The 11,850-nt window shown below is 40.2% G+C and overlaps 1 protein-coding gene across 1 annotated transcript; it reads right to left on the reverse strand.

The window, feature by feature from the left end:
* Nucleotides 1-5,024: 5,024 nt before the first annotated feature.
* LOC147318405 (voltage-gated potassium channel regulatory subunit KCNG4-like) lies at nt 5,025-11,573 on the reverse strand. Its single transcript, XM_086309831.1, has 3 exons — nt 11,469-11,573; nt 8,805-9,584; nt 5,025-6,267 (listed from the first exon to the last, which is right to left on the reverse strand). The coding sequence occupies exons 2-3, from the start codon at nt 9,531-9,533 to the stop codon at nt 5,389-5,391; spliced, it is 1,608 nt and encodes a 535-aa protein (XP_086165957.1). The 5' UTR covers nt 9,534-9,584; nt 11,469-11,573; the 3' UTR covers nt 5,025-5,388.
* Between the last annotated feature and the right edge of the window lie 277 nt (nt 11,574-11,850).

Genomic DNA, 11,850 nt, shown 5'->3' on the forward strand with positions numbered 1-11,850 from the left:
GATCAGGTAAGTGAAACTAAAATGATTTAAAAGTGAAAGCTGGATTTATTCATGTTTGACCAGTTAGAGGCAGCAGAGCAATCCCCACCTCACAAAGTTATGGTAACTACATTAGTTATCAGCTGACCTATTTAGATGCAGAGCTACTTATCTGTTTGTTTCACTTTCAGCTTGACTTTGTCCTCCACAACTGAGGAAATATCTGCTCTTTAGTTGCTAACTGCAAAGGCTGCAAAGCTTTATCATTTATATATGCATGCAATGCCGAGATGTTGAGGTTTTCTGCAATTGACAATACAAGGATTCCCTTTCATATACTATAAAGAAATCTAATCCACTGCACATGCATCAGTATAAACAAATGGATTAACAGTGGTCAGTGTTGGGGAGTAACGGAATACATGTACTGACGTTACGTATTTAAAATACAAAAACTGTATTCCGTTACAGTTACCATTTAAAAAGGTGGTATTTAGAATACAGTTACTTTGTTGAAATAAATGGATTACACGGCGGTATTTTCCTGTTTCACATTGTCGCAGGTCAGGACTGTTTGGGTTTTGTTTGACAGCTATGTTCTGTTGTTCCAGGCAGCAGCGTTACGGTTACCATGGTTACAGGATGACGCACGCTACTGTGTGTTTCCTGGGTGAGAGAGCACCTTTTTGTTGTTGTTGTTGTTGTTGTTGTTGTGCTAAGCTAATAGGCAGAATGCTACAGGCATAGCGCTAAAAAATGTAGCCTGATGGGCAGTGTAGTCCGTGCTGCAGGGAGAATGGACTGCCATACCCGTTATGTGTCTGTGAGCGAGGGAGGGAGAAAAAGGAAAAGTACGAGCTGTCATCAAGCAGAAACGGGAGCTGGAAGCATGTAAATAATAACCACTGCAGCCAAAAAGAGTGCCTGACGAGTCCAGTTGTAAGTAAGCTATTAAGACTCGACTGTACGCTGTGTTCGTGTTTTCGTCCGAAACAATAAGTTCCGTTGGAGCAACAGATTCCCATGATGCATAAGTATTTTATCCAGTCTTCCTTCTCTCTCCCCAGCTGGTCCTGGCAGATGGCCCCGCCCCTCCCTGAGCCTGGTTCTGCCAGAGGTTTCATCCTGTTAAAAGGGAGTTTTTCCTTCCCACTGTCGCCAAAGTGTTTGCTCGTAGGGGGTCATATGATTGTTGGGTTTTTCTCTGTATGTACTGTATTATTGTAGGGTCTAGCTGATATAAAGCACTTTGAGGCGACTGTTGTTGTGATGTGGCACTGTAAAAATAACATTGAATTGAATTGAATAGGATAGAAACACTGTTGGGAAAAATTCCATAGGAATTTAAACAGGCTATATTAAATTTCCTCATTTATTTCAGGATTTTTAATCACACAATGGGCCTACATATGATATTGTTCTGAAGTTGTGTTTTTTAATTTAGTAAAACAACCTGCAGAACAAACAGATGTCTTACAATTTTGTGTTATTCAAAGGTTACATCAAATTACCAGGAAGTGTACCGCTAAAGTGTTTAGTTTGTATTACTGTGGTAACGTTAACAGTGATGTAATATATTGGACTAGTGCTGAGCAGCAGCGGTGTTCATGTCAGTGTCACAGAGTCATTAAATTCCACCTTTATATACACTTTGTCATCTGTAGGGCTTGGAGAATCGCCACGATAGCTCTTGTAACATCGATTGAATTTGGTTTGCTAAATCCACAAAGAGCAGCAGCACACTGGTCAGCCTTGTATACAAAGAAAACATCCTGGAGCTCACAGTAGAAATTATTGTGACTTGTATAGAAGTTTTCATCACCTAATCTGTCTTTGTCACTTAGTCACATCTTGTTTTTGTGTCACTCTGTTTTCTATTCTTGAGAGAAATTTGTGTGAAAAGAAATCAAGCATAATTTAAAATTGCATGCTAAGAATTCTTTTCCATTCACTTCATAAGACTTTATAATGTCCCTTTCCAGACTATTCGTAGCTGTACTACATTTCATTTTTTTGTGCTGTAATGCTGCTGTGGTTACTGCTCCTGACAAGGTGTCAGGAGCTGAGAAAAAAGCAGTTTTCACATGCAAATGCAGAGTAGGTCCAGTGTTAATCCACTTTTAGCTCTAGTTTTGATCTTCACCCCGTCTTATTTGACTCTTTAACTTCTAAATGCTCCACTAGATCCATCTAGTAGAATCTAACTATGTCTGTATGTTTGCTTATTAGAGGCTTTCACTGAAAACAGGTGAAAGAATCAAAGAATTTTGGATGGAAAAACAGCAAAATATACTTCCCAGAACACAAAATGAATGAACTGAAAGATGCTATCAAGTTCTGCAAACTTAATTCAAACTAAAGAGCTGTGTGATCATTTCCTTTTCCTATTTACATTTAAACTACTCATTTGATCCATTTTTATTATAAAATTAGAATAAGTAGTGGTTCAGGTTCTGTTTTTTTACGTTTGACTTGAATTCAGGCCCCAGAGCTGTAGCTTAAGATCTATTTTGTGATTATTTTAAATAGCACACTCTGATTTGGAGCACAGCTGCTGTTGCTGTTACTGGAACTTTGTTTTTTGTAGTGCAAGCCCTGCTTTACCTTTAAATACACAGTTACAGTGACTGAGAGCAGTCAGCAGCTTCCAAGCAGCCGAGGGTTGAGGGTCAGTTGAGCAGACAAGCTGTTTTTAGTGCAAGAGGCTTTTAGGGGCAGTGTGGAAATGGTTTTAGTGGGATGTCAGACACAAAGTGTGTGAGTGTGGTGCAGACATTCCTCTGGTTATTTTATATCAGGAAAAAAAGTAATGACAGGCTTGCGATTCCCATGAACCAGAGAACAGAGGGTACCACATCACAAGTAGTCATATAAACACACGTGCTTACATGTTTCTGTCCCTCCAAAGGACCTAACCAAAACGTCACCCCAACCTAAACATAAATCTTCTAAGCCCCCAAAGATTACGTCATTTACGATTTTCTTTTTGCCCTCAATATAATGCTATGTAAACAGATTCATGTTGAGGCGACAAGTGTACAAAGAAACACATGTACATGCCTACAAAAATTCGGGTAACCTGGGGTTATTAAATATTTTAAAATTATAACTTGCATAAAATAATGGCATTAATCTGTCTTACAGGTTCCTATATCTTTAACTCTTTGCCTCTTGAAGCATGTATTTGCATCAGACATTAGTGGAGGTGATCTCTACTGATATATACTGAGGTGTCAGATCTCATCATTAAGGATACAGGGGAGATCGTCAAATGTCACCTTTATGAAGGAAAAAGTTTGGGTTTTCATTCACGTTCCAGTGGCTCAGCCGAGAAGCTTTAGTGTATTTTTGCCTCACTATATAATATCTGTCTGGACAGCTTCCAAGCTACTCATTGATACACAACCTGAGAAACCTGAGAAGACAATAGGTCAACTTCCATGTTTAACAGCTGGTGAGGTGTTATTAATTGTTTTTTGTTTTTTTTACCCCCATTTTAAACCCAACATACCGTTACTGATTATGGCTTATTTTAAAGCAATCTGAGTCATCCAAATGTTGCTCCACAGACTTTAGGCCTTTGTGATTAAAAAAGGTCCTTTTGATCTCTTTTGGTAATGAGATGTGGTTTCTGTTTGTGCAAAACTGCTGCTCATTGGAGTGGACAACTACTCAAGTGTCAGCAACTACTTCCTGCAGCTCCTCTGCAGTCAGGTTAGGTTGCCATGCTTTTCCACCTTGCAGACATGCAGTTTGATCTTCAAGCTTTTTGATCATGATTTTTTTTTAATGACATTTATTACTGACATTTTAGTCGGTGCGAATGTTGACCTGGAAGTACTATGACTAGACAGCTGCCCCAGAACCATTCCCAATGATCAAGAGTCCTTGGTAGCCATTCATTGTCTGTTTCAATGCAATGATACTCTGCAGGCCAAACTATTCTGAAAGAAAAAAAAAAAAAGCAAAGTTAGTTTTATTTGTTCAAGGTTGGCCAAACTTTTAAATCCAACTGGCCTTCATTCCCTCCTCCGCCTCTGTTTCCCCTCCTTCTCCCTGGCTCACTCCTGTTCTCTCCATCTTAAACCTCATGCCACTCTTTGTTGGTGAACTCCTGGCATCCCTGTCTCTCATCAGAGGCAAACATTCTGCATCCAGAATTAACTTTTTTCCATTCTTTTACAGGCCTCTGTAGTAATCCAGGGTTTTGTGCATATCCCAGAAGCCCAACTCTGCCTTCCTGTTGCACTCAAATCACCAGACCGGATCAGTCGCTGTCAGATCATTTCCAGGCGTGATGCACCTGCCTGGCACAGACTTTAGTGATAACAGCTTCAAGAGTCCACCTTGTATTAAGACTTTAAACTAATGTGGGCATATCTTAGATTTATGTCTCCCTTCAGGGTATAATCACTGAAACAATTACTATGTAATTATTGTACTGCAGTCTGCAGCAGAGAAAATCCTTTCCACAGTGACATGCTGTAGTTTTCTTCAGGGCTTGTTTAATGAACATGTCTGCCCTTTGTTGGACAAAAAGTGGTTTCTGGTTAATAGCATTAAAGCATTAAAACACACTGATTTTCAACAAACAGTGTTGCATCAGCATTTTGTCAGTAACTATTGTTAAAGGAGTTGTCTGCCTCTACTTCCCACTATCAAATGTAGGTCTATCCCCTTTTTGACCAAGAAACTAATGAATTTGTGGATCGTTTTGTCAGAAGGCTGAAAGGCCGAAGCGAAAAGGCGCACCCAAACACAGACTGAACAGATAGGAAGTTTCACAGAAATTCAAGGTTTAACATAACACTTCCCCGGACCGTGACATGTTTCACAGCACATATAAATATGCATACCCAAAGTCTATATAAGTTTAGGTAATGTATATTACAGTAAATGTTCACAGTACTCAAATAATAAATCAGTTATACACTACATTTACATTTAAGCAGACGCGACAAAGGTAGGTGAACAATGTTGGGATGATTACTCAAAAAGTAATGTATTACACACTGTTAATATAAACCTTAAGCTACAGTCCCACACACCAACACAAATCCCTGTCCTACTTAGGACACATGATTTTTTTTGTACCATTTACATATGAACACTACTGTAGGAACTTGAAGAGAAAAAAATAAAGGCTGCATTGCAACAACCCTTACTGCTCATCACTGCCTTAACATTAGTTTCGGTTCTTGGCTAGCTTTGTGTTAGCATCTGTCTGTGCAGATGCTTCCTGAGAACGGAAGTTTTGTTATCAGTATAATGCAGCTGTTTCTGTTCTAGGTGCAGTTTCCAGTTTGCTATCACAATCATCACAAAAATAATGTCCATATCCATATTTTCTACCTCCTACAGCTTTTCTGAGTGTACACCAAGTCCCATCAGGAATGTATTTTCATATAATCAAAATGTAGCAGGAGCAATAAGTGGTTGATGGCTTGTGTTCTTATCCAGCATTTGAATGTCTTTCATGGAGAGGTAATAATGATCATCTAGATCAGGCAGAAAATCAGTTTCAGGCCAATTATCAGGCCATGTTTCTCTTTCTTTCATGCTTTCTTCAGCCCCAGTGGCAAGCTCAGCACCCCTCTCTTCCTTCCACAGCCTCTTGTGCTCTTCTTTAAGTTCATTGTAAGTGCGGTTAAAAGTGTGGAAGATAGATGTGGAAGGGAAGGACAGGATGAGGATCCCTGCTAAGATGATGATTAGCGCCCCCACTTGGCCAGGAATGCTGCGTGGCACCATGTCTCCATACCCCACGGTGGTCACGGAGATGATGGACCACCAGTATGATGCTGGGATGCTGCTGAACATTAGCTGGGGGGTTCTAGCAGCATTTGGAGCCAGCTCACTTTCAGCAAGGTGGACAAGTGGAGAAAAGAGGGCCACAGCGACACAGATGAAGAGCAGCAGCAGGCCAAAGTCAGTCACGCTTCGCTGCATGGTCAGCCCCAGAGTCTGCAGACCCATAGAGTGACGGGCCAGCTTCATGACATACATGATACGCAAGGCCCTCATCACACGCAGGATTAGACCCAGTTTATCTAGAGTGCTCTTCCCTGCACCAGCAACAATATCGTGCACTGTTTCGTCCTTAAACTCAAGAAACAGGGAAACATAGTAGGGCAAGATGGCGGCTATATCAGTGATGTTGAGTGGTCCCTGAATGAACTCCAGCTTGCTCTGTGCATGGAAAAATCGCACCAGAAACTCCAAAGTGAACCAAGCCACGCAAATCGACTCTACCAAGAACATGTTTCGGCACTTCTGAGAGCATTCACCCTGCAAGAGTAACAAAAGACAGAAATCCATTGGTAAATTTAATTGATCTAAATGTACACAATTTAATAATTATCTTGTAGGCTGATAACCAGCATTGGTGCAAAACACTAGTTTAGTACCTTTCTTCCACCAAGGTTATGATGATGGTTGTGCTAATATGTAGCCTGTTTTCCCTTTGAAAACCAGACCACATTTTGACCGGTTTGAGAGCTAATTGTTACATAGTGTTGGTCAAGGTAATTTCCATCTGTAAAAAATTGCCACAAAATTGCTGATGCCAGTGGTTCCAACTGTGAGCCGAGCAATTTTGTGGTGCCATGCACGTGGCAGATTGCAGCTATAAATTCTTTTTATATCTACCTAGTAGCAACAAATAAATACATGAGCAACTAAACAAGGATAAAACTAAAAACTTATAAATACTGTCAGAAACTACAGAATCTAATTCATTGGGTCAAATTTGAAGTTCCACACATGGTTCAACTTAGAAACATAACGAAAGTACAGTAAGTACTGACTGATCAAAGAGGTCTAACTGAATTTATTTACCAACTCTCTAAAGGTTGTTCCAAATTTTAAAGTCACATTAAATTGACTGGTGGTTAAATAGCACTTTTCTACTCTGACTGATCAATCAAAGCACTTTTTACTCAAAGCCTCATTCACACAATCATACAACTATTCATGTAAGCCATTTTTTTTATACCTAAGCACCATCGCAGTCTGATGGATGCACCGGGGGCGGTAGGTTCAGTATTTTGCTCTTGGATACTTTGACATTCTGGCTGGAGAAGACAGAGTAAACCACCAACATCTAGTGATGTGCGATACCACTGATTTGCTTTCTGATCAGATACCAAGTAAAATTCATGGTATCGATGATACTGATGCTGTGTACAAAAACTTAATGTTTCATTGTACAGTATTTCATAATACAATATATAATTGTATTATGTAATTGTAATAATATAGCTTCATAATGATTACAGGACATCAGACTACTTGTTTTTATTGCTTAATAATGCAGAATTATCATATAGAAATAAAAAAAACTGAAGTTGTGCGCTATTTGAACACGTTGCCTGCCTGCAGCACTAAAGGACTCTGCGAGAGATGTCTGTCTTGCCCCAGCTGCACCTGTCCCTCTCCTCCTCTTCAGTTCGCCTCAACATAAGCTCATCATATTCTGTGATAGGATTTACCCTGAGGTATTTAACAACACCTCACTGTCTTGCCACATGTATGGCAAACTGTGTCTTGGCTTTATGTGGAGGTAAAATACGTCCACACATGACTCCGTTTACACTCAGCCATTGTTGTGAGTGTGCACGCCAGGGGCCGCGACACATTTATACAGGCATATTTCGCATATGACCATGAAAGGCGTAAGCGGAAGTAGTTCCATCCAATTTAGACGACCTGAATGATATAGTTTCTTTCCAATTCAATTCAATTCAATTTTATTTATATAGCGCCAAATCACAACAAAAGTCGCCTCGAGGCGCTTCATAGATACAGAGAAAAACCCAACAATCATATGACCCCCTATGAGCAAGCACTTTGGTGACAGTGGGAAGGAAAAACTCCCTTTTAACAGGAAGAAACCTCCGGCAGAAAGACATGCTGTGGAAGAGAGCCAGAGATTAATAACAGATATGATTCGATGCAGAGAGGTCTGTTAACACATAGTGAGTGAGAAAGGTGACTAGAAAGGAAAAACTCAATGCATCATGGGAATCCCCGGCAGCCTACGTCTATTGCAGCATAACTAAGGGAGGATTCAGGGTCCCCTAATCCAGCCCTAACTATATGCTTTAGCAAAAAGGAACGTTTTAAGCCTAATCTTAAAAGTCTCCCGAATCCAAACTGGAAGCTGGTTCCACAGAAGAGGGGCCTGAAAATTGAAGGCTCTGCCTCCCATTCTACTTTTAAATACTCTAGGATAAGCCTGCAGGGCGAGAGCGAAGTGCTCTAATAGGGTGATATGGCACTACACTGTGTTCCTGTTAATGATAAACTACAAATTTACCAGAAAGTACTAAAATATTGATATTTTAATATGAGAATCAATTCTAGAACATAAATTACTAGTATCAGAAGAATCGATATTTCAATATCGATCTGCACACCACTACCAACATCCCAATTTGTAGACAATTCAAACTACGTCCTGAGTCACAGCTGCACATTAAGACATTTTCCCTTAAAATGACCCCACTGGCCAAAGTGGCCAATACTAACAAAAAAATATGCTTCCACTCCGACTGAAGCATTAAGCTATAGTATTGCAATACAAGCAATACACTAGAATATTGCAGTTCAAACTTAATATCTAGTGTACCAGGGCTGGTAAAATGCAGATAATACCAATACGTACTGTGAGCTTTAAATGGGACTTTAAAGAGTAGCTTTGCATGATTCACAGTTCAAAATGACCCTTATTTATCATAAACTGTGCCACAGTGCAAACTCTCATTTCATATTTGGAGTTAAAAAAAAACATGGTCGTGCACACCATTGCTTTGGTTGGTACATACCATAGATTCTTGCTGCTGCTGGTCTGGCATGGTGCTGATGCACAGGCTGACTACAGTGACCACAACCATCATGACAGACATGAAGGCAAACACTTTGCCTGCAAAACCAGAGTGGGGGTTCTCCACTGCTTCTCCCAGCTTGTGGAAGAAGCTTCCCTGCTCTGCATTTGCTCTCATCACTCTTCTCCTCTCCCTCCACTCTTCCTCCTTGCGCTGGTGCTGCACCACCTCATCCACTGAGCACATCATGCGGTGGTGGCAGCAGGGTGCCATCTGTCCTACATCAATGCCCCAGTACAGCAGCTCAGTATGCAGAGCTACATTGCAGACATCCTGCAGCACGCGGAGCTTCCCACGGCCCAGGAAGTTGAAGATCATCTGAAAGGCTAAAGGGTCTCGATCAAAGAAGAATTCATGACACAAGGGGTCATAGTCATCACAAAACTCTGCTATCTCTCTCAGGGTGGTGCAGGAGTGGAGGTGACTCAGGCGACTCTGGGGGAAATCTTCCAAAGTACTCCAGGGAAAAGCATACCGGATACCTCCCACATTGATGAGGGCCCGCAAGGAAGGATCCACAAACCAAGAGGCATCACGTCCACGGAGCAGCTGACCACGCTGGAAGTACAAGCCTTTGACTTCAGTGTTCTCTGTATCTATGAAGAGGTGGTTGTAACTCTCATCACTGCTAAAGGAATGGTCATCAAAGCCAGCGCCGATGATAGCCATGGTGGTACGTGGGTATTTGGCTGAAGAGCTGGACTGTAGTTATGGTAAAGTCTGAAAAGATTGATTACATTAAAAATTCATACATGGTGATCGATGAGTGGCCTACCCTCTTATATTAGCTGTATATTAACCATCATACACTTCAATGCCAGTATGTAACTGAAACTGCTCTTTTAAAGGTCTACAATGATCTTCTAATGGCGCCTAATGTAGGAAATTGTTCTGTACTCATACCGCTTGAATTTAGTGCTGTCTTTGATACTATTGATTACTATTCAAGATTTTGGCTTCTATCTCTGAATAATCAGTAGATTCATCATCCTCCTTTTCTTCTAGATCAGGGATGGGGAACTCCAGGCCTCAAGGGTTGGTGTCCTGCAGGTTTTAGATATCACCCTGGGTCAACACATCTGAATTAAATGACAGGGCTCTGGAGAACTTCAACACATGTTGAGGAGGTAATTTAGCTATTTAAATCAGCTGTGGTGGATCAAGGACACATCTAAAACCTGCAGGACATCGGCCCTTTAGGCCTGGAGTTCCCCACCCCTGCTCTAGAAGGACATTTTGTTCGCGCGTACACCTTCTCCTCTTAGATTGCTTGTTTAACCTCCACAAGGTTCAATCCTGGGTCCACCGTTATTCTGATTTTACATGCTTCCTTAAGTAGGTATCATTTAATCTTTGTGCCTGCCGTTTTTTAGCATTTCTATGCTAATGACATTCAACTGTATGTGTCTTTTAAGCCTCACCAGCTGCATAGGCTATACACCCTAGTTGACTGTTTATCCCGAACCAGTGAGTTTTCACTTTTCTGTTTCTTTTATTTAAGGAATATTTCAAAATTGTGAATTATAGTCTACTCTTCTGAAATGTTAAGGCTTTTGTGTCACTGCACCTAGATTATAGCAGATAAATCTCAGCCATGTCTCCAAGCAACACAAAATGCTACGGTCAGACTCTTAACAGACTCTAGCAAGCAAGCTGACATTTTATTCTCTTTATTGACTCCCAGTTTATTTTAGAATTAATTTTAATATTCTCACCCTTGCATGGACAACCTCCAGACTACATGACTCAACTTCTTGTTAAACACAATGCTGTTTACTGTCTTCGCTCACAAGCTCAAAATCTATTAGCTGTCCCTCATAAGACTGAAGACCAGGGGAGACAGGGGAGCTTTTCAGTCTGTGGCTCCAATGTTTTGGAACAGTTTAGCTCCTTTTAGCTGAATCTGTGGAGTTGTTGGAAAAAAAACTGTTTAAATCTTTTCCGGTTAACCAGGTTAATCTGCTGTTATTTTGTATAGGCTTATTTTTATTCTGTTTTTAATAATAATAATAATAATAATAATAATAAATGCAGATTTAAAATCTATTTATTTCTGTTATTTTCTTTCTCTTTTTGACTTTGAGTTTGATGTAGCTATTGATGTAGCTGGTAATCATTCTAACATCAGACGCACAACAATGGTGACAGACATTAAGTAGCCAAGTCAGACATTTTTTTTTTCCATTACTCACTTAAACTTTACATCTTGAAAACCGTCCCTTATAGAAGTCTGCTACAAGGAAGGTGTTTCAGATCATACACTACTGTCAAATTTAATTATGTGGACAGTTTTTGTTGTAGCCCATACAAATTCCAACAGGTGGTTGTGTTGTTTAAATAATAAAGAAATTATTTTTAGAAAATCTGCTAGAAAAATAGCTTTTACTGGGTATAACCAGTTCTAAGAAGGGTGTATGTAGGATGGCCACTATTGGCCTCTCTTTGGCTCTGTGCCTGCAGTTATTTCCCTACTTAAATATCATTCAAACACTTGGGTTTTTTTCTCACATAACTACAATTTGCTTAACCAACATCTCTTAGCAAAAGCACAACACGTTTTCTGGTAAATCCACCACTTTAGTCATGATAGGATACAAAACTTACCTTAAATCTGTGTTGTGATACCAGTCCGTTCAAAATGCCTCTAAATATTCCAAATATTGCTGCTGTGTGTGAAACATTTAGCACTGAATTTCATAAAAAGTAATGTCCAATTACTGCAGGGAAATTTGTCATTAATTCTTACACGTCTCAAGTGTAAGAGAAGCTCAAACCCAGAATGAACAAAGCCGTCCCAGATGATCCATCTGTTTATCTTTTCCTCCCTCTCTCTCCTCTCAATGGTCCACCGTTTGGGTGACTAATGCATGACCCTGTAATCAGCCTGAACATAATCACAACTCTTTGAGTCTGATCCAAACATCATCCATTAACTTCTGTCACACTGCATCTCTAAGCTTTGGGCTTAAATGTCGAAATGCCAACT

This window comes from Aulonocara sp. 'chitande type north' Nkhata Bay, linkage group LG11 (assembly GCF_057382095.1).
Source record: "Aulonocara sp. 'chitande type north' Nkhata Bay isolate Kocher_YH1m ecotype deep benthic linkage group LG11, A_spYH_male_GT1.1, whole genome shotgun sequence".
Lineage (NCBI taxonomy): Eukaryota > Metazoa > Chordata > Actinopteri > Cichliformes > Cichlidae > Aulonocara > Aulonocara sp. 'chitande type north' Nkhata Bay.